This window comes from Brachionichthys hirsutus, chromosome 6 (genome assembly GCF_040956055.1).
Source record: "Brachionichthys hirsutus isolate HB-005 chromosome 6, CSIRO-AGI_Bhir_v1, whole genome shotgun sequence".
Classification (NCBI taxonomy): Eukaryota; Metazoa; Chordata; class Actinopteri; order Lophiiformes; family Brachionichthyidae; genus Brachionichthys; species Brachionichthys hirsutus.
Window position 1 is genome coordinate 7,667,447 of NC_090902.1, and position 26,541 is coordinate 7,693,987.

A 26,541-nucleotide genomic window follows, 5' to 3' on the forward strand; every position below is an offset into this window, starting at 1 on the left:
CACATTTATATTTTTCCTAAGTTTAAAAATGCCAGACAGTACTGATAACACATGGTTTATCATTCAAAATCATACAAAGGTTTGGGGTCACCCAGGTCAGTTCCAGAGCTTCTCGTACCAGCTAAACTGTTTTCAGCTGTGCTAACATGATTGCACAGGGTTTTCTACTCATGCATTAGGCTTCTGACAATGAGCAAACACATCGTGCCATCAGAACACTGCAGTGAGAGTTCCTGAAAATGGGCCTTGATACACCGATGTAGATATTGCACCAAAAAACAGACATTTGCAGCTAGAAAAGTAATTTACCACATAAGCAATGTATAGAGTGTATTTCCAATTACTTTATAGTTATCTTCATTGAAAAACAGTGTTTTTCATTCAAAAATAAGGGAATTCTGGAGTAACCCCAAACTTTCGAATGGTAATGTATATCTGAAATACATTTCCTATTTTTTTTAAGCTGAAATATAGTGCTTTAGCTCAATGCAGTCCTTGTGATTGTTGGCATCAAATCACAGCACACATGTTAGTTTGTTTCTTACCTCTCCAGATGCGCCTCTCCTGTCAGGGAGCACCAGAGTATTAGCCTGGCTGCCCGGTACAATAGTAGATCCAACACTCATCCTGGGTCCAACTAGCATATAGCGTTTGTCTCCAGATCTGTACTGGATGCTGTGACACATTGTCCCATCATAATTAGTCTCTGGGAGATATTTAGAAGTATAGTCGGTGCTTTTTGAACACTGCATTGCAATCAGCACGATGATACTGATGAGAAAAAGAACTGAAACTGAGCCCAAAGTTATCATCAGATAAAGAGTCACATTATTCTCCTCCTCATCCGTTGCAGAACTTTGAACATCAGAAGCAGCAAAAGCCTCTTTGGGCTCCACAACTTTGACAATCACAGTAGCTGTTGCTGAGAGGGAAACGTTCCCATTGTCTTTCACCAGTATGACCAGTTTGTGCTCGGCCTCGTCTGTCTCTGTGAATGAGCGAAGTGTTCTGATCCGTCCTGTATAGCGGTCCAGACCAAAGAGACTGTGGTCAGAGACCTCCTGCAGTGAAAACAGCAACCAGCCGTTATATCCTATATCAGCGTCGTAGGCTCTGACTTTAGTCACCAAGTGTCCTGCGTTCACGTTGCGGGGAATCTCCTCCACACCTTCAGCAGAACCGTTGGAGCTGACTGGATACAGGATGACTGGAGCGTTGTCGTTCTGATCCAGAATGAACACGTTCACTGTGACGTTGCTGCTCAGTGACGGAGTTCCAGAATCCGTGGCGACAACTTGGAACCGGAACGTTTTCAGGGTTTCAAAGTCAAAACTTTTTAGAGCCAAAATATCTCCATTTTCACTATTTATATTTAGAAATGAAGTGACTATATTTGCTTTGCTTCCATCTCTGAGGATGTGATATGAAATGAGAGCATTGTCGCTCTCATCATGATCAGAAGCTTTGACAGAAAACACAGAGCCTCCTGGGATGTTATTTTCAATTATATAAAATGTGTAAGGGCTTGATGAAAACTGTGGTTTGTTGTCATTCACATCTGATACGGCAACACTTAACGTCTTTTCAGTTGAAAAAGATGGTTGACCAGCGTCTTTGGCAGTAATTGTGATATCATATCGGGAATCCTGTTCCCTATCTAATTGTGATCTGGTGACAACAGCATATATATTTTCTTGTAATGATGGAGATAAAGTGAAAGGGACATCATCATTGATTGTACAAATTACTTTCCCATTGATTCCAAAGTCTACGTCATTGACACTAATCAGGGCAACTGTGGTTCCTATCTTGGAGTCCTCATTAACATTGCTAGAAAAAGATGTAACTTCAATCTCAGGAACATTATCATTAACATCAATAATATTAATCATAACACTTTTATCTGTTGTGAGTGGAACTTGCCCCTGATCAGATGCCTGAATGTCAATTTCATAACTTTTACTCTCCTCAAAATCAATCTGTCCAGCTACTTTAATTGCACCAGTGTTTGCATCAATACTAAATAAATGCATTATTTTTGAATCAACTTCTTTGCCAAATGAGTATATTATCTCACCATTTGCGCCCTGGTCCATATCAGTCGCATTGACTTGAATCACTACAGTGCCAACTGGAACGTTTTCTTTGAGCGTGGCAGAATAGAGTTCTTTGGCAAACACTGGTGAGTTGTCATTTACATCAAGAACACCCACAATTATTTCTATAGCGCCAGATTTCGCGGGTTTTCCTCCATCAACGGCAGTCAGACGCAGCTCATGCCTGCCAGCTGTTTCTCTATCCAGCTGCTTCTGTAGAACCAAAAACGGTACTTTACGGTCTTCGCCTCTGTCTTTCACTTCTAATCTGAAATAGTCGTTCATGCTGATTTTATATTGTTGAATGGAGAACTGGCCTACATCCTGGTCTCGCGCAGCCTGCAGCTGAAATCTTGCTCCCGGCAAGGCCGACTCAGAAATCTCAAGCCTTTTCTCTTTTTCAAGAAAAACAGGATTGTGGTCATTTATATCAAGTACTTCCACGGCCACGTAGTGGATTTCTAGCGGGTTTTCTAGCACGGTTTTTAAATTGAGCAGACATGGAGTGATCCGGTCGCACACCTCCTCCCGGTCTATTTTTCTCTTCACAAACAATACGCCATCGTTCTGATTCACCTGGAAAAGGGGATCAGTCGAGCCCGTTACAATACGATATCTTCTGTCTTTTAGTCCACTCTTATCAAGTCCCAAATCTTTGGCTATATTTCCCACAATCGTTTTTTCCGGAGCCTCTTCGGATATTGAATATCTGATCTGCGCAGAAGCTCCGCTCCACAGAATATCCAAAGCAACCATGAAAGCAAACCAACGCCGCCGCTCCCACCCTGATATGCGTCTTCTTTGTTCCATGATTTAAAAGCGATGGGAAGCAGTCCAGTAACCCCGTCGATACACGAACGGGATTCAGTGCTTCTTGACTCACAAAAATGCCCAAGATCCTTCGAAACAAAAAACGCCTACAATATAATGTGCGCTTTGCTGCCCACCGCGATCCTGCATGCGCTCAACTACGCTCCATGAGAAAAATGCAAAAGCCTTGGTTCACATAAAGCTTCTGACGTAAAATGCAGCCACACAGAATCATTGAACGACACTGGCACCAAGTGTCCACTTTGTTGACAACATGCAGTTTCGGTACAATATGTAAACGATCAAAGCGAATTCGAAAATTCGGTCCATTTATGGGCAAATATGAGCCGCACATTAGGACCTGTCATAACATTGAGCTTTACATGAGCGTTTCAAGCAATGAAACATAGGTTCGTATTTATCTAGAATATACGTGTATTATAAAGTAGACTCACATTGTGTGAATCTTGAATTTACATAGTTTTATTTTTTTCAATTGACTGGATTTTATTATAATAAAATAATTATGAATAGTTTCCCATTATTGTTATTCTGTTTTCCACATTATTTCGAAATCAACATCATCTTTCCCCTATATTATACTTGATGTTGTTTAAGTTTTTATTATTGTTATATATTTGTTGTGTTTACTCCTGTCTGTTTCCTTATCTTAACGCCCCTTTTAATTTCGTTTTCTCCGTGAGTGCAACTTTTTTCGTTTCATCCAGCTCTTGTAAATTACAAAGTCGGCATATGAATTAGTCGCTTGATGGTGAAAATAAATAATAATAATAAATACTGCTTGCTAATGTAAAAAAAAAAAAAAGAAAAACATTTGTGTAAATACGGAGAAGGGAGGATGAATGTGTAGATTCGCTGCCAATCCAATAGAAAATTGTCATCACTTACATTTAAAAAAATAAATATGGTGGAAATGGGAAAATATAAAAATATTTAATATTAATCTTACCTCTCCAGATGCGCCTCTCCTGTCAGGGAGCACCAGAGTGTTAGCCTGGCTGCCCGGTACAATAGTAGATCCAACACTCATCCTGGGTCCAACTAACATGTAGCGTTTGTCTCCAGATCTGTACTGGATGCTGTGACACATTGTCCCATCATAATTAGTCTCTGGGAGATATTTTGAAGTATAGTCGGTGCTTTTTGAACACTGCATTGCAATCAGCACGATGATACTGATGAGAAAAAGAACTGAAACTGAGCCCAAAGTTATCATCAGATAAAGAGTCACATTATTCTCCTCCTCATCCGTTGCAGAACTTTGAACATCAGAAGCAGCAAAAGCCTCTTTGGGCTCCACAACTTTGACAATCACAGTAGCTGTTGCTGAGAGGGAAACGTTCCCATTGTCTTTCACCAGTATGACCAGTTTGTGCTCGGCCTCGTCTGTCTCTGTGAGTGAGCGAAGTGTTCTGATCCGTCCTGTATAGCGGTCCAGACCAAAGAGACTGTGGTCAGAGACCTCCTGCAGTGAAAACAGCAACCAGCCGTTATATCCTATATCAGCGTCGTAGGCTCTGACTTTAGTCACCAAGTGTCCTGCGTTCACGTTGCGGGGAATCTCCTCCACACCTTCAGCAGAACCGTTGGAGCTGACTGGATACAGGATGACTGGAGCGTTGTCGTTCTGATCCAGAATGAACACGTTCACTGTGACGTTGCTGCTCAGTGACGGAGTTCCAGAATCCGTGGCGACAACTTGGAACCGGAACGTTTTCAGGGTCTCAAAGTCAAAACTTTTTAGCGTTAAAATATCTCCACTTTCACTGTTAATATTTAGAAACGAGGTATGTAAATGTTCCCTGCTTTTGTCCCTGACTATGTGATATGAAATGAGCGCATTACTCCCATCGTCGTCATCACGGGCTACCACTGATAAAACTGACGCTCCCGGGTTGTTGTTTTCAGTAATATAAAAAGAGTATGGGTTCTGTGAAAATACCGGACTGTTATCGTTTACATCTGACAAGGCGATGGTTATCGTTTTTTCTGACGTTAAAGATGGTTCACCTGCGTCTTTACCTACTATTGTTACGCTGTATTCCGATAACTGCTCTCGATCCAAAACCAATTTGCTGACCAAAGAATAAAAATTATTTTGTAAAGAGGGTGTGAGCATGAAGGGCATATCTGGACTTATGTAGCATAGAATCTTTCCATTATCACCGGAGTCAAAATCTTTAACACTAATCAAGGCCACTGTGGTTCCCGGTTTTGAATCTTCCGGGAGCGCGCGCGAAAAAGACGTCACCTCAATCTGTGGTGCGTTGTCGTTTACGTCATCAATCTGTATTACAACGCTTTTCTCTGTAGCAAGTGCTGCCACCGCTTTGTCGGATGCCTGAATATCAATTTCATATCTCCTGCATTCTTCAAAGTCTATAGATCCCGCTACTGTAATTAATCCAGTCAGTGAATTTAAATCGAAATGCGCGCGTGCTCGTGCGTCCACGTCGTTTCCAAAAGAATAAACGACCTCGCCGTTTGAACCGTCGTCCAGATCCGTTGCATTAACTTGAATAACAGTCGTACCCAGAGGAGAATTTTCTTTTAGCCACACGGTGTACGACTCCTGGCTGAAAACAGGAGGATTATCATTGACGTCAAAAACCTCGACAATGATGGTCATGTTGCCAGACCTCGGCGGCTTTCCTCCGTCAATGGCTGTCAGAAACAACACGTGTGATTTATGACGTTCTCTATCAAGTGGCTTTTGAAGAATTAAACTCGGGGTTTTACGATCTTCACCACGAGCCTTCACTTCCAAACGGAAATGTTCGTTATGGCTCAGTTTATACTGCTGAACAGATAACGAGCCACTGTCAGCATCACGAGCAGCTTGTAACTGAAATTTTGCTCCTGGTAATGCAGATTCGAAAATTTCTACTGTCTTTTTTTTCTCAGGGAAGATCGGCGCATGATCGTTTACATCCACAATCTCTACTATCACATAGTGAACCTCCAGTGGGTTTTCTAAAACGACTTTTATATCGATCAGACAAACCTTGCTTCGATCGCACTCTTCCTCCCTGTCAATTTTTCTGTTCACATATAAGATACCGTTGGCCTGATTAACGCCAAAGGGAGGTTGTGCCGATCCGTCGACAATACGGTACCCTCTTTCCTTCAGCGTCGTCTTATCAAGACTCAAATCCTTAGCAATATTCCCAACAGCAGTGCCTTCGTCTACTTCTTCGGAGACAGAATATCGAACTTGTCCCGAAGCTCTGCTCAATAGCAAAACCATCATATACACAATCCATGTTGTCTGTTGTCTCCGTCCCTCGCGTCGTCTTTGTTCCATGATAGCAGGGTGAAATATAAAAAAAAAGAAAAAAACAGAAAGCGGATTCAAAGAGCTGTTGTCGTATATTAAAACGAAAAGTCCCCCCGTCGGATTCGTTAACGTCCTTCATCCATTATTCCACACAGAATAAAAAAAATCGAAAATAAATGGTGTATTCAAGCGGTCAATGCGTAAAATGCTCCGTTTGGGATGGGTTTGAATGGACGCTTCCTCTCGGTATGACAAAAATACACGGACACGTTGTCGTTATACTGACACCAAGTGATAGAGAATCACACTGCAATACGGAAATGTATATACAATAAATATATATTATATTATATTATATTAATTTTTTTAACTTTGCACTTTGAACCACTTTTTTAGAAATTGCCATGATCAATATACGCGTATAAGAAAACAAGAAAAAAGGCCAATAAGTGTGCAACACTTTAATTGGGTTATATCATGCATGCTTGCTTCAAATGACAGCGTGTCTTTATGATCCACAAAGAAGACTTGTCAGTGAATGTTTCAGCACCAAAGACAGCGACGGCCGTCACCGAAACCACAAGAGCTATTTAGAAGAACATAAAAAAGGAAATGGATGACATAATAATTCTGAATATTTATTTTGGCAAAAATAATTTAGCAAATTAACTATGAAGCACATCATTAAGCCATCTGTATCGAAATTAAAATTCGGATATGTGAATTTATCTGATATTCAGCTTCCCTTAATTGCATGCTTATCACAGATCAAACTTCACTCCAAAATTACTGAGGTGCATACAAACGAAATCCAATGACCTCTCGGTATCAATTAAACGAAAACAATTTAACAAAAAGGACGAAATACTTGTTTTAATATAATCCACAGAAAAGCTGAATCTGCTCAAAGGACCAATCCAAGAATCTATAAAGCAGCCAGTATAGCTGTAGCTATAGTTTCGTAGCCATCTTATATACATTGATTATAGATTATTGAAAGGAAAAGATAAAAAAAATGATATCGTGTGTAACAGGTGTAAAGGAAACACACTTTGCATGCAGTAAGACATTGCAGATAAAATTAAGATAAAAACGTACAAGCGTGATATTTCTTACCTCCTCAGATGCGCCTCTCCTGTCAGGGAGCACCAGCGTGTTAGCCTGGCTGCCCGGTACAATAGTAGATCCAACACTCATCCTGGGTCCAACTAACATGTAGCGTTTGTCTCCAGATCTGTACTGGATGCTGTGACACATTGTCCCATCATAATTCGTCTCTGGGAGATATTTAGAAGTATAGTCGGTGCTTTTTGAACACTGCATTGCAATCAGCACGATGATACTGATGAGAAAAAGAACTGAAACTGAGCCCAAAGTTATCATCAGATAAAGAGTCACATTATTCTCCTCCTCATCCGTTGCAGAACTTTGAACATCAGAAGCAGCAAAAGCCTCTTTGGGCTCCACAACTTTGACAATCACAGTAGCTGTTGCTGAGAGGGAAACGTTCCCATTGTCTTTCACCAGTATGACCAGTTTGTGCTCGGCCTCGTCTGTCTCTGTGAGTGAGCGAAGTGTTCTGATCCGTCCTGTATAGCGGTCCAGACCAAAGAGACTGTGGTCAGAGACCTCCTGCAGTGAAAACAGCAACCAGCCGTTATATCCTATATCAGCGTCGTAGGCTCTGACTTTAGTCACCAAGTGTCCTGCGTTCACGTTGCGGGGAATCTCCTCCACACCTTCAGCAGAACCGTTGGAGCTGACTGGATACAGGATGACTGGAGCGTTGTCGTTCTGATCCAGAATGAACACGTTCACTGTGACGTTGCTGCTCAGTGACGGAGTTCCAGAATCCGTGGCAACAACTTGGAACCGGAACGTTTTCAGGGTCTCAAAGTCAAAACTTTTTAGAGCCAAAATGTCTCCATTTTCAGAGTTGATGCTAAGAGTTGAAGTCATTTTATTGTCATGGTTTGCATTTCTGAGAATATGGTACGAAATAACGGCATTGTCTCCCTCATCACGATCAGACGCACTGACAGAAAATGCACAAGCTCCTGGGGGATTATTTTCCATGATGTAGAAAGAATATTGTTGCATTGAAAATACTGGCCTGTTATCATTCGTGTCTTGTACAAATACACGGATTGTCTTTTCGGATGTTAAGGCTGGTTCGCCTGCGTCCTTCGCGATTATTGTGATATTATATATGGATTGTTGTTCCCTGTCCAGCTCTGATTTCGTGACGACAGCAAACATATTCGCTTGAACTGAAGAAGTTAATTTAAAAAGGCTCTCTTGGACAACATAGCTCATTACTTTCCCATTCACTCCAGAATCTAAATCAGTAATGCTGATGAGCGCAACCGTCGTTCCTGGTCTCGAGTCCTCTGCAACAGCGCCTGACAACGATGCGACTTCTATCTCTGGAGGATTGTCATTTATATCACCAATTTCAATGAGAACACTCTTATCCGTTCTGAATTGAATACTTCCCTTATCAGAGGCCTGTATGTCAACGTCGTAGCTATCTTGCTCCTCGTAATCCACGCGGCCTGTCACAATTATCTCCCCAGTGACAGAGTCGATGTTGAACAGCTCGAGAATTTTACCTTTAACATTAGCTCCAAATGAATAGACAACGTCTCCGTTCGGACCGTCATCCAAGTCGGTGGCGTTAACTTGAATGACTGTGGTGCCGACTGGGGCGTCCTCTCGTAGCACGGTTGCGTACGTGTCTTTGGTAAACACTGGCATGTTGTCATTTACATCGAGAACATCCACGTATATTTCAACCGTACCGCTCTTCGGCGGGTTTCCACCGTCTATAGCCGTTAACACCAGTCTGTGACTGTTTTTCGCCTCCCTGTCGAGCTGCTTCTGCAACTGTAAAATCGGAGTTTTACCAGTTCTTCCACGGTCTTTAATCTCCAAACGAAAATGCTCGTTCTGGCTGATTTTATACTGTTTGACGGAGTTTGTTCCACCATCCGGGTCGTACGCGTTTTGCAGCTGATATCGCGCCCCGGGCAGCGCAGACTCCGAAATCTCTAATCTCTTTGTTTTTTCTGGAAATGTGGGGGAGTGGTCGTTCAAATCAGTTATCTCCACGGTAACGTAATGCACCTCGAGAGGGTTTTCGAGAACCGTTTTTAGATCGATTAAACACGTAGCGCTCTCCTTACACACCTCCTCTCTGTCGATTGCATATCTGGTATAAAGCGCACCGTCGTTTTCATCTACCTTGAAAAGCGAATCGGTTGGACCGGACATAATGCGAAATCCTCTCTGCGTCATCAAATTCAAGTCTATTCCCAAATCTTTAACGATATTTCCGACAAAACTTCCCTCTTGCAGCTCTTCGGGTATCGAGTACCTCAGTTGTGCCGAGCCTCCTTTGAAAAATAAAAGCAAACCCAAAACGCAAAATAGTCGCTGTAGCCATGTCTCCCATCCTCTTTGTCTCATGCTTCGAGGTAAAAATCCCAATCCAAATGCGTCCATAATTCTCTTCTTGTCTAAAACGCAATCTCCATCAGAGCAGTAAGAATACTTATATCTTCCTGCAAAATGATTATTTTAAGAGACGCTCAACAATCAGCGCTTCGTTATTTGCAGCGTGTAAGCCAATTCATTTCTCAGCAGACTGGATGTACATGCAGGGACCGGTTCATTGGACCTGAGATGATGAGGCGCCATACTGATAAGGTACTGCCACCGTGTGAACGTGCGTAATAATGCATCTATCACGTTAAAGTGAGCAACAATAATTATCACAAATCATTTATAAAATAAATTCTTCATATGGTTCCAGTTTGTTCAACATTAAGCACCATGTCAGAGAATTAGCGGCAAATGAACTACGGAATTGAACATAAACAAGAACTATGTCTCCAGATGTTCACCTTGTTACCATTATCATTTCTTTCATTATCTGTAATGGTTTCTGTGACACTTTCTTATATATTACACGTATCATCTCTATATTTCAACCACTGCATTGCAATCATATAGTGATATTGATTACATAAAGTAATGAAAAGTAACCAAAACCCATGAGCAGAAAAAAAGTCATGATATTATCCGCATCATCTGTTGCTGCACTTTAAATTAACAGAAGTTGCAAAATAGATTTTGGCTCAAAAAGAACTACAGTAGCTGCTGATTTCCATTCTCTTTGACCCGTATGAGCAGTTTATGCTCAGCCGGGTCTGTGTGTGAGTATATTAACTGTTCTGATCTATTCATAATATGATAAATTAATGTTTCAGCACTAAGGACAGAAAAAACCACATTCAGCAAAATCACTATATAGCAACATTAACAATGAATATTGTCACATTGTTAAAGCCAATCCACACTTGATTCATTAAAAAATAATTTGCTTAAAGATGTATGGACTGAAAAGTAGGATTTTGTTTTATGAAAGAAGGCCATTGCTGCACTTTTTGTCTTAACAGAGCCCTTAGTATTCGGAATCCCATGATGATGATAAAGAAAATTATTCAGTTATTCAGTAACAAACAACATATATTAGTGAGATGCACAAAAAAATATAGGCCAGAGCTATATAATAAAAATATATGTTTAATGTGTGGTTAAATTATAATCAGGCAATGTGAGAGTCTTACCTCCTCAGTAGTACACCTCCTGTCAGGGAGCACCAGAGTGTTAGCCTGGCTGCCCGGTACAATAGTAGATCCAACACTCATCCTGGGTCCAACTAACATGTAGCGTTTGTCTCCAGATCTGTACTGGATGCTGTGACACATTGTCCCATCATAATTAGTCTCTGGGAGATATTTAGAAGTATAGTCGGTGCTTTTTGAACACTGCATTGCAATCAGCACGATGATACTGATGAGAAAAAGAACTGAAACTGAGCCCAAAGTTATCATCAGATAAAGAGTCACATTATTCTCCTCCTCATCCGTTGCAGAACTTTGAACATCAGAAGCAGCAAAAGCCTCTTTGGGCTCCACAACTTTGACAATCACAGTAGCTGTTGCTGAGAGGGAAACGTTCCCATTGTCTTTCACCAGTATGACCAGTTTGTGCTCGGCCTCGTCTGTCTCTGTGAGTGAGCGAAGTGTTCTGATCCGTCCTGTATAGCGGTCCAGACCAAAGAGACTGTGGTCAGAGACCTCCTGCAGTGAAAACAGCAACCAGCCGTTATATCCTATATCAGCGTCGTAGGCTCTGACTTTAGTCACCAAATGTCCTGCGTTCACGTTGCGGGGAATCTCCTCCACACCTTCAGCAGAACCGTTGGAGCTGACTGGATACAGGATGACTGGAGCATTGTCGTTCTGATCCAGAATGAACACGTTCACTGTGACGTTGCTGCTCAGTGACGGAGTTCCAGAATCCGTGGCGACAACTTGGAACTGGAACGTTTTAAGTCTTTCAAAGTCGAAACTTTTTAACGCAGATATTTGTCCCGTATCAGAATTTATGTTTAGGAAAGAAGTTACATCATATACAGTCCCATCTCTGATGACTTGAAAAGATATAGCTGCATTGTCATTCAGATCTTTATCCGTTGCACTCACAGAGAATATTGGAGCTCCAGCAACGTTATTTTCGACCAGATAAAACTGTAATGGACTTTGGGAGAATTGTGGTCTGTTGTCGTTTACATCTGATATCTGAATATTGAGAGTTTTAAAAGTCAATAAAGGAGGTTCACCACAGTCAGTGGCTTTTATGATGATTTCATAACCTGACACCTGTTCTCGATCCAAAAGCCCTTTTGTTACAACTGAATATGTGTTCTCCTTATAAGACGGTTTTAACTCAAATGGGATTTCCTCAGTTATGTTTAGGACAATTTTTCCATTCACACCAGAGTCTTTATCTGTGACACTAATAAGAGAAACAACTGTGCCACGTTTTGAGTCTTCAGAAACTGTATTAGACAGTGATGTGACTTCAATTTCTGGAGCATTATCATTTACGTCTTTAACATTTATGATGACTCTGCACCTGCTAGTTAATGGTAGTGTCCCTTTGTCAGACGCCTCAATATATAGTTTGTAAATATTGGCTTCCTCAAAATCCAACCCTCCTTTCAGTTTAATTTGTCCACTTAAACTATCCAACTCAAATGTGTCATAAATCTTACGTGATAATGTTTTGCTCAGCTTGTATTCTACTTCCCCATTCAGCCCTTCATCTGGGTCTATTGCGTTCAATCTTGTAACTGTAGTGCCAATTTTCACGTTCTCATATATTTCTAATTGGTATATATCCTGACTAAACATCGGACTATTATCATTACTATCAAGAACAATAATGGAAACATTTAATTTGCCAGACCTTTGTGGTTTTCCGCCATCAACTGCTGTAACAAATAACAAGTGTGTAGTCTTCTGTTCTCGATCTAGGGACTTCTTTAGCACTAAAAATGGTATTTTATCATCATCAGTTTGGCTAACGTCAATTTCGAAGTGATCATTTGACGTTATTGTATATGTGCGAATAGAGTTAACGCCAGCGTCGGGATCACGGGCCGCGTGCAGTTCGAATCGCGTTCCGGGAGATGTATTTTCTGCTATTTGAAATTGCTGCTCTTTTTCTGGAAAACTGGGAGAATGATCGTTAACGTCAGTTATTTCCACAACGACGTAATGTATTTCCAAAGGGTTTTCAACGATGATTTTCAGTTCAATTAAGCATGCGCCACTTCCCTGACACACCTCCTCTCGGTCAATTTTCCTGCGGACCTTTAACGCACCATTGTCCGGGTCAACTTCGAAATAAACGTCGTTAGATCCAGGCACGACGCGGAACCGTCGATCGGTCAGAAATGGTTTATCCAGACCAAGATCCTTAGCAACATTTCCAACAGTGGTTCCCGCTTTAGTCTCCTCTGGAATGGAGTATCTCAGCTCAGCGCAATTTCGCTCGACGAAAATGAGCAGGACGCCCAGATGAAAAACAATCCAACAACAGCCATTTGATCCATGCCGTCTGTCGCCTCCCATCTTGACGCAATACGTCCAAGATGGAGCCCGTTTGTGCTGAAAATCAAATCTACGTATTCGTCCCACACAGCATCACGCGTTTCGCGCACGCAGGACGCGATCTCGCTGGACCCGCGTGTTAAAATGACGCGTCTCTGCTGTGATGTGCCAAACAAAAGCTCACACATGGGAGGGACCGCGAGTCGTCTGTTGCCCAATGAATGTAACAGTGACACCAGGAGGATATCAAACATCCTCGAAATAAAATGCTACCATATAAACATTAGTCAGATAATCACCGAGGAATGTTTAAACAAAACGGCGATAAAGCAGCTTGTGGGGGGGGGGGGCGATCACAAATGAGTATCGTTCTGCACACCGCTACGATATTCTTGCGTTTATGTGATACGATTATCCCAGCACAAAATACACGAAAACATTGTGACGTAATACAACACGTGACCGTCCATGAAAACAAGGAAGCCGCTGCCTTTCAGGACCATGGAGAGCGCTCCAAAACCGGCTGACATGCAGCTGACTCCTTAATCATTCATTCATTTTATATGACAGTAAATAGGAGCATCTGAGAACAAAATCATAACTTCAGTGTGTAGCTCAGTAGGGTTCCAATCTATTTAATAATTAAAAATGATCTGAGATAAAGGTTATAAAGGAGAAATTAAGTTGGATATGTTGGTATTTTCTCAATACTTGTTCAGTGTTGTATAACACAGTCAACAAAAATAACTTGCAAATACATAGTTGCATATCAGGAGGGGACTCTTGCAGGAATAAAGGAAGGTGTGCCCAAAACAATTCCACCATGAAGAGTGAAAAAAAAAGGGTGAGGACAAAGTAGAATTTGCCTCAAACAATTCTGGACATGGTTTCAAACTTCAGAAAACGCCAAGAATAGCAAGTCTTACCTCTTCAGATACGCCTCTCCTGTCAGGGAGCACCAGAGTGTTAGCCTGGCTGCCCGGTACAATAGTAGATCCAACACTCATCCTGGGTCCAACTAACATGTAGCGCTTGTCTCCAGATCTGTACTGGATGCTGTGACACATTGTCCCATCATAATTAGTCTCTGGGAGATATTTAGAAGTATAGTCGGTGCTTTTTGAACACTGCATTGCAATCAGCACGATGATACTGATGAGAAAAAGAACTGAAACTGAGCCCAAAGTTATCATCAGATAAAGAGTCACATTATTCTCCTCCTCATCCGTTGCAGAACTTTGAACATCAGAAGCAGCAAAAGCCTCTTTGGGCTCCACAACTTTGACAATCACAGTAGCTGTTGCTGAGAGGGAAACGTTCCCATTGTCTTTCACCAGTATGACCAGTTTGTGCTCGGCCTCGTCTGTCTCTGTGAATGAGCGAAGTGTTCTGATCCGTCCTGTATAGCGGTCCAGACCAAAGAGACTGTGGTCAGAGACCTCCTGCAGTGAAAACAGCAACCAGCCGTTATATCCTATATCAGCGTCGTAGGCTCTGACTTTAGTCACCAAGTGTCCTGCGTTCACGTTGCGGGGAATCTCCTCCACACCTTCAGCAGAACCGTTGGAGCTGACTGGATACAGGATGACTGGAGCGTTGTCGTTCTGATCCAGAATGAACACGTTCACTGTGACGTTGCCGCTCAGTGACGGAGTTCCAGAATCCGTGGCAACAACTTGGAACTGGAACGTTTTCAGGGTCTCAAAGTCAAAACTTTTTAGAGCCAAAATGTCTCCGTTATCATGATTGATGTTAAGAAATGATGTCGCTTTATTTCCACCAGAACCTTTGTCTCTGACGATGTGGTAAGTGATCACAGCGTTTTCTCCCTCATCACGATCAGACGCGACTAATGAAAACACTGATATTCCAGGAGTGTTATTCTCAGTGACATAGAAATTATATTTGCTCAGTGCAAATTCCGGACTGTTATCATTTACATCAGTCAAAACGAGTCTTAATGTCTTTTCTGATGTTAAATTTGGTTCACCTCCATCTTTTGCGATTATTGTCACATCATAAACTGATTTATGTTCCCTGTCGAGCTTCGATTTTGTTACGAGGGCGAACATGTTGTCCTGTACGGATTGTGTTAATGTAAAAGTTGCATCGCCTTTTACAAAACTAACAACTTTTCCGTTCACCCCAGAGTCCAAATCCGTAATGCTGACAAGCGCTGCTGTTGTTCCCGGTCTGGAGTCCTCTGAAATGGTGTTGGAGAATGACGTCACCTCGATTACAGGTGCATTGTCGTTTGCGTCTTTTATATTCACGGTCACGCTTTTATCCGTTCTTAAAGGAACAGCGCCGCTGTCGCACGCTTGTATGTCTATCTCATAGCTGTCATCAACTTCGAAATCTAATTGTCCTTTGACGATTATTTCACCTGTGCTCGGGTCCACATCAAACAGGTCGAGCACCTTGCTGTTTACATTACCCAAAGAGTAGCTAACATCTCCATTTAATCCGTCGTCCTTATCGGTGGCATTTACTCTCAGCACTGTTGTTCCAATTGGCGAGTTCTCTCCTATTTCAGCGGAATATACATCCTTTGTAAACACTGGCGCATTGTCATTGATATCTAAAACGTCTATTAGCATTTCCATTGTCCCTGATTTCGGAGGTTTGCCCCCGTCCAGGGCTGTGAGCAGCAGTTTGTGGCTGCTGCGCGTCTCTCTATCTAAGGAGCTATGGAGCTGCAAAATGGGCACTTTGCCATCTTTTCCGCGATCATTTACTTCTAAACGAAAATGATTATTCTGACTCAGTTTATACTGTTGAATGGAGTTTAACCCCGCATCTGGATCGAGAGCAGCGTGCAACTGAAATTTCGTTCCGAGCAAAGTGGACTCTGGAATTTCCAGCCTTTTTTTGTTCTCTGGAAACGAGGGCGAATTATCGTTGATGTCTAACACTTCGACTGCAACGTAGTGAATTTCCAGTGGGTTCTCCAGCACGGTTTTAAGATTTAGCAAACATGCACTCGTGCGTTGGCATATTTCCTCTCGGTCAATTTTACGATTTATATACAAAATTCCATCATTTGTGTTTACCTGGAAAACAGATTCAGTCGAGCCAGAAACGATGCGAAATCTCCTTGAATTGAGTATATTTGCTTCTATTCCCAAATCCTTTGCGATATTGCCAACGGCGGTGCCTTCTTTGACCTCTTCGGATATAGAATATCTGATCTGGCCCGATGTTTCACGTAAAATCAAGATCAAAGTCAGCACGAGGGGGATCCATTTCTTTACTCGTCGAGGTGGATCTTGTCCGCTTCGTTCCATTAATGGATGAGAACAGAACAGCAATTATCGGAAGACTGTGTGCGTGTTCGTCAGCCGAATGAAAGTCCGATCTGTGAATGGCGAGGGTTGGAATCAACGAGAAAAGCTCTGAAATAATTACGCACTGGGTGGGAGGTCTGTCCTCTCCTATTACATCTGTCTCACAAACCTTTGTTTAGTGGAAAGATGTGCTTTCTGGTCGTTTGCTGCCACCATGCGATTCATACAGATTTATATCAACTCAAAACTGTAGATTGCATGCCGATGCACACGAAAATTAGATTTCCTGGTTATGTGCCATGAAGTTAAATATAATTTCATTTTAAAAGGGAAAAATAGGAAAATATACTTATTGTCTTAACTTTGTATTTGAATCAACAACACATGATATATTAAATATGTTCACCACGAAACCCGTATGGAAATAATTATTTCAATAATTAGTTATTTTTTAACCAACATTTGATGGATTGAGATTTATTTTAAGGCATAGGCCTCACGAAGACATAGCAGCAATACAAATAACTAAAATTAAGTTATATATAGCATAAAAGGTTGATTTTTTTATTCACAGCCAAGTAATTACTGTCAGTAATTCTCACTCATTTATGATTTGATGATTAATGTGTGCAAAATCATTTAATATATTTAAACTTCTTACCTCCTCAGATGTGCCTCTCCTGTCAGGGAGCACCAGCGTGTTAGCCTGGCTGCCCGGTACAATAGTAGATCCAACACTCATCCTGGGTCCAACTAACATGTAGCGTTTGTCTCCAGATCTGTACTGGATGCTGTGACACATTGTCCCATCATAATTAGTCTCTGGGAGATATTTAGAAGTATAGTCGGTGCTTTTTGAACACTGCATTGCAATCAGCACAATGATACTGATGAGAAAAAGAACTGAAACTGAGCCCAAAGTTATCATCAGATAAAGAGTCACATTATTCTCCTCCTCATCCGTTGCAGAACTTTGAACATCAGAAGCAGCAAAAGCCTCTTTGGGCTCCACAACTTTGACAATCACAGTAGCTGTTGCTGAGAGGGAAACGTTCCCATTGTCTTTCACCAGTATGACCAGTTTGTGCTCGGCCTCGTCTGTCTCTGTGAGTGAGCGAAGTGTTCTGATCCGTCCTGTATAGCGGTCCAGACCAAAGAGACTGTGGTCAGAGACCTCCTGCAGTGAAAACAGCAACCAGCCGTTATATCCTATATCAGCGTCGTAGGCTCTGACTTTAGTCACCAAGTGTCCTGCGTTCACGTTGCGGGGAATCTCCTCCACACCTTCAGCAGAACCGTTGGAGCTGACTGGATACAGGATGACTGGAGCGTTGTCGTTCTGATCCAGAATGAACACGTTCACTGTGACGTTGCTGCTCAGTGACGGAGTTCCAGAATCTGTGGCGACAACTTGGAACTGGAACGTTTTCAGGGTCTCAAAGTCAAAACCTTTTAGAGCAGTGATTTGTCCATTATCAGAATTTATATTTAAGAAGGATTTTACATCATTTTGATTCCCTTCTCTCATGATTTGATACGAAATAGCTGCATTGTCATTCAGATCTTTATCCATTGCATTTACAGAAAATATTGGAGCTCCAGCAACGTTATTTTCGACCAGATAAAACTGTACTGGACTTTGGGAGAATTGTGGTCTGTTGTCATTTACATCTGATATCTGAATATTGAGAGTTTTAAAAGTAGATAACGGAGGTTCACCACAGTCAGTGGCTTTTATGATTATTTCATAATGTGACACTTTCTCTCGATCCAAACGGTCCTTGGTAACAACCGAATATGCATTTTCCTTATAGGATGCCTTTAACACAAAAGGAACATCATTTGTAATCTGCGAAATTATTTTTCCATTCAGACCAGAGTCTTTATCCGTGACAATGATAAGTGAAATAATAGTTCCAGGCTTCACGTCTTCAGAAACTGTGTTTGACAGTGACGTTACTTCTATTTCTGGTGGATTATCATTGACGTCTATTATCTTGATAATGACTCTACACTCACCTGTCAGTGGAGGCGTTCCTTTATCTGATGCCTCAATATCCAATTCGTACATGTTGCTGTCTTCGTTATCTAAAATTCCTTTAATTCCAATCTCTCCAGTTAATTTGTCCAAATGAAAAACATCATAGACTTTTTTATTGAGAGTTTTACCAAAACTATATTCAATATCTCTGTTCGGTCCTTCATCCGAATCAGTCGCATTCATTCTAAACACTGAAGTTCCGACCGGAACATTTTCTTGGATTGAAATTTGATACATTTCCTGCCCAAACATTGGTCTGTTGTCGTTAATGTCGAGAACAACAACAGAAACATTTAATGTTCCTGATCTCTGAGGTTTTCCTCCATCCACTGCTGTCACCAGCAGCGTGTGTTTGCTCCTTTGTTCTCTATCTAACGATTTTTTCAGCACTAAGAATGGTATTTTACCAGAATTACCTTGACGAATATTTACTTCGAAATGATCGTTAGAAGACAACGTGTAAGTGCGAATAGAATTAACTCCCGCATCTGGATCACGTGCGGTGTGCAGCTGAAATCTCTTTCCCGGTAAAGTATGCTCGGCTATTTCAAATATCTGCTCTCGTTCAGGGAAAACAGGAGAGTGGTCATTTACGTCAGTAATTTCTACCATTACGTAGTGTATTTCCAAAGGGTTTTCAATGAGGACTTTTAGCTCCATGAGACAAGCGCCGCTGCCTCGGCAGAGCTCCTCTCTGTCGATATGCTGATGGACGAACAACGCCCCGTTATTCTGATTTACTTCAAAAATAGCCTCCTTGCTTCCAGCTACAACCCGTAACCGTCGATCGGCCAAAGAGGCGACATCGAGGCCAAGATCCTTCGCAACATTTCCAACAGCAGCTCCCACTTCCACCTCCTCTGGAATAGAGTACCTGATCTGAGCCAAAGACTGTTTTCCGACAAGCAGCAGGAGAGCCAAATGAAAAGAAATCCAGGAGCAGTCTCTCCTTCGCGTTTTAGAATCAGTCCCCATCGTGATCCGACAGCATACAAAGCGTCTGTTTATCGGAAATGGTTTAATCCAAAGCGTCAGAGCAAAACATATTCCCGGAAAGCCCACGACATTCACACCGTCGCTGATGTGTTCGATGCAAGTGTTGTTACTGATGAACAAAAGGATCGCGAGGGGAGGATCAGACTAAGCTTTTGGTTTTTCCAATGTAATGGCGACACACAGAGGTTATTATTTTAAAATATTTCCACAGGCTTCAGAAGAAAAGTGCGGTCTCCTCTCTGCGGCTCCCTCGCTCATTCTCACTAATTACTAATGAACGTGATAATGGTCATTTATTATCGAGTTGCGGCAGGACGACGTCTCACAATTTATCACAGTGGACATCTGATCACTTGACAGCCTTTCTGTTGAACACCGATAGTCTTAGAGACCTCCGTATACTTGAACAATTTGAGAGAAACATGGGGTGCAAAAACTGAAAAAGCAGGCTTCCGACCAATGTTCCCTTCCCTCTAATTATTCATGCGTCTGCGCAAACACACAAACTCCCTGAGCAGTCCCTTGGACAACTTTGAGCAACATCATAATAATACATTTTATTTTAAACGCACTTTACATATGAAAGCAAATCTCAGAAGTGCACAATAGTATAAACATAAATAACATAAAAACAAGAGATAAAAATCAACAAATAAAACATAAAATTAACAAGCCTCGGATGCAGTGTGGTCCCGCGAGAGTCCTGGAAAGCCGTTTACAATGGCGTCTATTAAATGCGTAAAAACATGTGAATCTCATCATTAGCTGGAGCAGCCTGTCACCGGTCACTCACTGACTCACAGTGGAAAATAGCACGGAATTAATTTTTACGTGTTTATGTTATTTTAAATTTAGGTTGGATTTTTTTTTTGTGCGCAACGTATATTTTCGCTGCGCGAAGACCGTATCAGCTGTGCGTAATCGCACTTTAGAGGGAACGTTGCTTCCGACAAGTCCTCGATTAGTTTCGAAACAGAAGAAATGTTTTGTGGGGAAAAAAAAAATACAGTTTCTAACATTTAACTGACATCGCTATCAGAGTCAAAGGCTGTTATTAAAGAAATGATTAACTATTTCATGTTAAAATGAACGCGCGTTTGTCGTGTGTGCGTGCGTGTGCGTGCTGGGGGGTGACTGCGCACAAACTAAATGACTGCATCCTTAATTTTCTTTATACATTTACACATATTTGTGAGGACTGTGTGCTTAGATTTAAAATGATGATCGACTCTGTTCAAATCCTTATAATCTTGTGACAAATATTTCATAAAAAACATTTAATGGTTGAGAAACACAAGAAGACAAAAAACGCTACATATATAGTAAATAACTCTTTGCTTAATTATGTTATGTAAAACTTTGTTTTTCATCTTACCTCTCCAGATGCCGTCCTCCTGTCAGGGAGCACCAGAGTGTTAGCCTGGCTGCCCGGTACAATAGTAGATCCAACACTCATCCTGGGTCCAACTAACATGTAGCGTTTGTCTCCAGATCTGTACTGGATGCTGTGACACATTGTCCCATCATAATTAGTCTCTGGGAGATATTTAGAAGTATAGTCGGTGCTTTTTGAACACTGCATTGCAATCAGCACGATGATACTGATGAGAAAAAGAACTGAAACTGAGCCCAAAGTTATCATCAGATAAAGAGTCACATTATTCTCCTCCTCATCCGTTGCAGAACTTTGAACATCAGAAGCAGCAAAAGCCTCTTTGGGCTCCACAACTTTGACAATCACAGTAGCTGTTGCTGAGAGGGAAACATTCCCATTGTCTTTCACCAGTATGACCAGTTTGTGCTCGGCCTCGTCTGTCTCTGTGAGTGAGCGAAGTGTTCTGATCCGTCCTGTATAGCGGTCCAGACCAAAGAGACTGTGGTCAGAGACCTCCTGCAGTGAAAACAGCAACCAGCCGTTATATCCTATATCAGCGTCGTAGGCTCTGACTTTAGTCACCAAGTGTCCTGCGTTCACGTTGCGGGGAATCTCCTCCACACCTTCAGCAGAACCGTTGGAGCTGACTGGATACAGGATGACTGGAGCGTTGTCGTTCTGATCCAGAATGAACACGTTCACTGTGACGTTGCTGCTCAGTGATGGAGTTCCAGAATCCGTGGCGACAACTTGGAACTGGAACGTTTTCAGGGTCTCAAAGTCAAAACTTTTTAGCGCGGATATTTGCCCGTTTTCAGAATGAATATTTAAAAAGGATTTCATCTCATTGTGGCCACCGTCTCCTCTAAATATTCGATATGATACTACAGCATTGTCGTTTATGTCTTTATCAAACGCCGTTACAGAAAATATTGTCTCGCCCGGAGGATTGTTTTCTGACATATATAGGTCCAGTGGATTGTGTCGGAATTCTGGCCTGTTATCATTAACGTCTGACACCTGAAGACTCAGCGCTTTCGATGTGGATAATGGCGGCACGCCATGATCTGTCGCTGTTATTGAAATGTCAAAATGTGACACACTTTCCCTGTCCAAATTTCCTTTTGTCACTAATGAGTACATATTTTCCTTAAACGACGGTTTTAATTCGAAAGGTGTATTCTCAGTCAAACTGCATCGGATTTTCCCATTCAGGCCGGAGTCCTTATCTGTTACGCTAACAAGAGCAATGACAGTCCCGCGTTTTGAATCCTCCGGGACCGTGCTGGAAATTGACGTCACATCTATTTCTGGCTCATTGTCGTTGACGTCTTGGATTTTTATAATGACTCTACAATCCGTTGTCATCGGAGGCTGGCCCCTGTCAGTGGCTTGAACGTCTAACTTGAACACATCAGCTGTTTCATAGTCGACGGTTCCTTTTACTCGAATTTCGCCCGTATTTGTATCAAGACTAAATAGTTGCAACATTTTCGAATTTACATCGCCACCGAACACGTATTCGACATCCCCGTTGATTCCCTCGTCTAGATCCGTCGCATGGACTTTAATTAAAACTGTGTCTAAAGCAGCGTTTTCCTGTAGGATCACAGAATAGACCTCTTTTAAAAAAATCGGTCTGTTATCATTAATATCCAGAACCTTTATAGTAATATTAAGATTTGTTGACTTTAGCGGTGCGCCTCCATCCATAGCAGATAAAATCAAGCTGTGGTTTGTTTTCTGCTCTCTGTCCAAAAGCCTCTGCAACACTAAAAAAGGAATTTTATCCTCACCCCTATCCCGAATTTCAAGATTAAATATTTCGTTTTGACTGAGTTTATATCGCTGAACGGAATTCAGCACAACGTCGGGATCACGCGCGCCCGGTAACTGAAATCGAGCTCCCGGTAAAGTAGATTCTGCTATTTCTATTACCTTCTCCGCCTCGACAAATGTCGGTGCATGATCGTTCGCGTCCGTTATCTCCACCGTGACATAGTGGACTTCAAGCGGATTTTCCACAACAATTTTTAGATCTAATAAACAAGCAGCATTTGCGTCACACAGCGTTTCTCTGTCGATGTTCTTATGGACAAACAAAACGCCATTGTTCGGGTTTACCTCAAACAGCGCGTCCCGTGCTCCGGACACAATACGAAATCGCCTGCTCCTCAATGCACTGACATCAAGACCCAAGTCCTTGGCAACATCACCAATTATAGTTCCAACTTTAACTTCCTCCCGAGTGGAATATTTAATTTGCGCTAAAACCGGCTCACCGACAAAAAGCAGCAAGGAGAAAATCAGAGGAGGCATCAGAGACATCCTTCTGCCTCGTGTGTCCTTTGTCCTCGTTGGTGTACTCATTTGAAATATAATCCACGCATATCTTCGATTTAAAACACCACAAACTGTCGTGAAATTAAAAGTCGCGTAATCAAGTTCACGCAGAAAAGGTGCAAATCAAGACTCGGAGCGATGTCTTTCCTTGCGGTCAGGCTGAACACATGCAGATTTGAAAGAGGCAGCGCCTATAATGTTGGTTGAAGCATTAGCCGTTCTCCTGTGTAACACTGGCACCTCGTGGATCATTCGATGTTATTTAATCTAAAAAATGAAAACGTATTAAACGTGAATCAATTCAAAAAGGGCACATCCAACTGGAAATTTAGACGGGCTGAATTTAAGTATGCCAGCCTCTACCAACATTATAAGGCTAACAACTTGCTGCAGGTACACCACCGTAAAATAAGTCACCATGGGCAATAGATTATATAACCTGCAACAATTCACTGTCATTCATGAAAAGCACGTGTAGGAAAATGTTCAGCACCATGGGGAGAGCAAAGAAAGGCACAGATGGGCGTCTTTGACTGTAATGATCAAAGTATCTTATCTAGATTCGTTTAAATAAATGCAAATGTTCTGAACAGTATGAGCATGAATTAGACTTTAATTTGCACGTCAATGACTCGGTTGAAAAAGAGCAGAGAATGAGTTTTAGTAAATTATCACCTTACCTAATTTTCTACACGAACAGATAAGCCACATAGGCAAGGTTATTTAACAAACATTATATATCATGCTTACCTCTCCAGATGCGCCTCTCCTGTCAGGGAGCACCAGAGTGTTAGCCTGGCTGCCCGGTACAATAGTAGATCCAACACTCATCCTGGGTCCAACTAACATGTAGCGTTTGTCCCCAGATCTGTACTGGATGCTGTGACACATTGTCCCATCATAATTAGTCTCTGGGAGATATTTAGAAGTATAGTCGGTGCTTTTTGAACACTGCATTGCAATCAGCACGATGATACTGATGAGAAAAAGAACTGAAACTGAGCCCAAAGTTATCATCAGATAAAGAGTCACATTATTCTCCTCCTCATCCGTTGCAGAACTTTGAACATCAGAAGCAGCAAAAGCCTCTTTGGGCTCCACAACTTTGACAATCACAGTAGCTGTTGCTGAGAGGGAAACGTTCCCATTGTCTTTCACCAGTATGACCAGTTTGTGCTCGGCCTCGTCTGTCTCTGTAAGTGAGCGCAGTGTTCTGATCCGTCCTGTATAGCGGTCCAGACCAAAGAGACTGTGGTCAGAGACCTCCTGCAGTGAAAACAGCAACCAGCCGTTATATCCTATATCAGCGTCGTAGGCTCTGACTTTAGTCACCAAGTGTCCTGCGTTCACGTTGCGGGGAATCTCCTCCACACCTTCAGCAGAACCGTTGGAGCTGACTGGATACAGGATGACTGGAGCGTTGTCGTTCTGATCCAGAATGAACACGTTCACTGTGACGTTGCTGCTCAGTGACGGAGTTCCAGAATCCGTGGCGACAACTTGGAACTGGAACGTTTTCAGGATCTCAAAGTCAAAACTTTTTAGAGCAGTGATTTGTCCATTATCAGAATTTATATTTAAGAAAGATTTTACGTCATTTTGACTCCTTTCTCTCATGATTTGATACGAAATAGCTGCATTGTCATTCAGATCTTTATCCGTTGCACTTACAGAGAATATTGAAGCTCCAGGAATGTTATTTTCGACCAGATAAAACTGTACTGGACTTTGGGAGAATTGTGGTCTGTTGTCATTTACATCTGATATCTGAATATTGAGAGTTTTAAAAGTAGATAACGGAGGTTCACCACAATCAGTGGCCTTTATGGTTACTTCATAATGTGACACCTTCTCTCTATCCAAATGTTCCTTAGTAACTACTGAATAAATGTTCTCCTTATAAGAAGGCTTTAATTCAAAAGGTAAGTCTGATGTTAGGCTTGAAATTATTTTTCCATTCAAACCAGCGTCTTTGTCTCTCACACTGATAAGTGAAATAATAGTACCAGGCTTCACGTCTTCAGAAACTGTGTTTGACAGTGACGTTACTTCTATTTCTGGTGGATTATCATTGACGTCTATTATCTTGATGATGACTCTACACTCACCTGTCAGTGGAGGCGTTCCTTTATCTGATGCCTCTACATCCAGTTTATAAATGTTGTTTTCTTCATAATCCACTGATCCTTTTACTCTGATCTCTCCAGTTAATTTATCTAATACAAAAACATCATAAACATTTTTCTTCAGAGTCTTACTAAAATTATATTCAATATCTCCGTTCGGACCTTCATCAGGATCAGTAGCATTCCTTCTAAACACTGAAGTTCCGACCGGAACATTTTCTTGGATTGAAATTTGATACATTTCCTGTCCAAACATTGGTTTGTTGTCGTTACTGTCGAGAACAACAACAGAAACATTTAATGTTCCTGATCTCTGAGGTTTTCCTCCATCCACTGCTGTCACCAGCAGCGTGTGTTTGCTCCTTTGTTCTCTATCTAACGATTTTTTCAGCACTAAGAATGGTATTTTTTCTTCATCACTTTGACGGATATCTATTTCAAAATGATCGTTAGAAGACAGTGTGTAACTGCGAATAGAATTAATGCCCGCATCTGGATCACGTGCGGTGAGCAGCTGAAATCTCCTTCCTGGTAACGTTTGTTCAAATATTTCAAATGCCTGTTCTTTTTCAGGGAAACAAGGCGAATTATCATTTACGTCGGTAATTTCCACAGCTACATAATGCATTTCCAAAGGGTTTTCGACGATGACTTTTAGCTCCACGAGGCAGACACCGCTGCCCTGACAGAGCTCCTCTCTATCGGTTTTCTTTCGGACGTATAGAAAGCCATTGTCCGGATTTACCTCGAAAAACGTCTCCTTGGATTCAGAAACAACGCGGAATCTTCGCTCAAGCAAAGAGGTGACGTCGAGTCCAAGATCCTTCGCAGCATTTCCAACAAGAGTTCCTTCTTTTACCTCTTCAGGAATCGTGTATCTTATTTCTGCCGATGCCCGCTTTCCGAAAAACAGCAGTAGCGCCAACTGAGCAGCAAAACGAGAGAATGTCGTTCCTCGACTTTTACTTTCAATCCACATCGTTATTCAACACGACTGTAAAACCCGTCTATGTTGTGAAATGTCCAAAATAAGCCGTTATGTATCACAAATCTACAAATAATACACCACGATCCCATCGGGTGGATTCAAACCCTCCTCTCTGCTTTTTTTTTCAGGGGGCAAACAAAAGCTGAGTGAGAGGAGGGACAAAGATTCAGTGGTTTACATAATGTAATACTGACACCCAGAGGTTTCTACCAAAGG

General features: G+C 41.8%; 7 protein-coding genes and 1 pseudogene across 7 annotated transcripts; all 8 read right to left on the minus strand.

Annotated features, from left to right (window-relative positions):
* Nucleotides 1–515: 515 nt before the first annotated feature.
* LOC137895267 (protocadherin alpha-8-like) lies at nucleotides 516–2,906 on the minus strand. Its single transcript, XM_068740748.1, has one exon. It carries the CDS (start codon nucleotides 2,904–2,906, stop codon nucleotides 516–518), a length of 2,391 nt encoding a protein of 796 aa, XP_068596849.1.
* A 154-nt stretch (nucleotides 2,907–3,060) lies between these two features.
* LOC137895268 (protocadherin alpha-7-like) lies at nucleotides 3,061–6,231 on the minus strand. Its single transcript, XM_068740749.1, has 2 exons — nucleotides 3,877–6,231; nucleotides 3,061–3,111 (listed from the first exon to the last, which is right to left on the minus strand). The coding sequence occupies exons 1-2, from the start codon at nucleotides 6,229–6,231 to the stop codon at nucleotides 3,061–3,063; spliced, it is 2,406 nt and encodes an 801-aa protein (XP_068596850.1).
* A 657-nt stretch (nucleotides 6,232–6,888) lies between these two features.
* On the minus strand, nucleotides 6,889–9,672 carry LOC137895269 (protocadherin alpha-3-like). The gene is made up of 2 exons (XM_068740750.1): nucleotides 7,321–9,672; nucleotides 6,889–6,897 (listed from the first exon to the last, which is right to left on the minus strand). Exons 1-2 carry the CDS (start codon nucleotides 9,670–9,672, stop codon nucleotides 6,889–6,891), a joined length of 2,361 nt encoding a protein of 786 aa, XP_068596851.1.
* A 799-nt stretch (nucleotides 9,673–10,471) lies between these two features.
* On the minus strand, nucleotides 10,472–13,162 carry LOC137895270 (protocadherin alpha-8-like; annotated as a pseudogene).
* Nucleotides 13,163–14,065: 903 nt separating this feature from the next.
* LOC137895271 (protocadherin alpha-8-like) lies at nucleotides 14,066–16,456 on the minus strand. Its single transcript, XM_068740752.1, has one exon. The coding sequence runs from the start codon at nucleotides 16,454–16,456 to the stop codon at nucleotides 14,066–14,068; it is 2,391 nt and encodes a 796-aa protein (XP_068596853.1).
* Nucleotides 16,457–16,506: 50 nt separating this feature from the next.
* LOC137895272 (protocadherin alpha-8-like) lies at nucleotides 16,507–19,484 on the minus strand. The gene is made up of 2 exons (XM_068740753.1): nucleotides 17,118–19,484; nucleotides 16,507–16,527 (listed from the first exon to the last, which is right to left on the minus strand). The coding sequence occupies exons 1-2, from the start codon at nucleotides 19,470–19,472 to the stop codon at nucleotides 16,507–16,509; spliced, it is 2,376 nt and encodes a 791-aa protein (XP_068596854.1). The 5' UTR covers nucleotides 19,473–19,484.
* A 1,375-nt stretch (nucleotides 19,485–20,859) lies between these two features.
* LOC137895273 (protocadherin alpha-3-like) lies at nucleotides 20,860–23,196 on the minus strand. The gene has a single exon (XM_068740754.1). The coding sequence runs from the start codon at nucleotides 23,194–23,196 to the stop codon at nucleotides 20,860–20,862; it is 2,337 nt and encodes a 778-aa protein (XP_068596855.1).
* A 691-nt stretch (nucleotides 23,197–23,887) lies between these two features.
* On the minus strand, nucleotides 23,888–26,316 carry LOC137895274 (protocadherin alpha-8-like). Its single transcript, XM_068740755.1, has 2 exons — nucleotides 23,962–26,316; nucleotides 23,888–23,899 (listed from the first exon to the last, which is right to left on the minus strand). The coding sequence occupies exons 1-2, from the start codon at nucleotides 26,314–26,316 to the stop codon at nucleotides 23,888–23,890; spliced, it is 2,367 nt and encodes a 788-aa protein (XP_068596856.1).
* Nucleotides 26,317–26,541: the final 225 nt, after the last annotated feature.

Coding starts and splice junctions, on each gene's coding strand:
- LOC137895274 (XM_068740755.1), bottom strand. CDS start 26,316: ATGTGGATTGAAAGTAAAAGTCGAGGAACGACATTCTCTCGTTTTGCT.
- LOC137895272 (XM_068740753.1), bottom strand. CDS start 19,472: ATGGGGACTGATTCTAAAACGCGAAGGAGAGACTGCTCCTGGATTTCT. Junction 16,528..17,117: donor GGAGAGGCACATCTGAGGAG/GTAAGAAGTTTA, acceptor CGCCATTCACAG/ATCGGACTTTCATTCGGCTG.
- LOC137895267 (XM_068740748.1), bottom strand. CDS start 2,906: ATGGAACAAAGAAGACGCATATCAGGGTGGGAGCGGCGGCGTTGGTTT.
- LOC137895271 (XM_068740752.1), bottom strand. CDS start 16,456: ATGGAACGAAGCGGACAAGATCCACCTCGACGAGTAAAGAAATGGATC.
- LOC137895269 (XM_068740750.1), bottom strand. CDS start 9,672: ATGAGACAAAGAGGATGGGAGACATGGCTACAGCGACTATTTTGCGTT.
- LOC137895273 (XM_068740754.1), bottom strand. CDS start 23,196: ATGTCTCTGATGCCTCCTCTGATTTTCTCCTTGCTGCTTTTTGTCGGT.
- LOC137895268 (XM_068740749.1), bottom strand. CDS start 6,231: ATGGAACAAAGACGACGCGAGGGACGGAGACAACAGACAACATGGATT. Junction 3,112..3,876: donor GGAGAGGCGCATCTGGAGAG/GTAAGATTAATA, acceptor ATTTTACGTCAG/AAGCTTTATGTGAACCAAGG.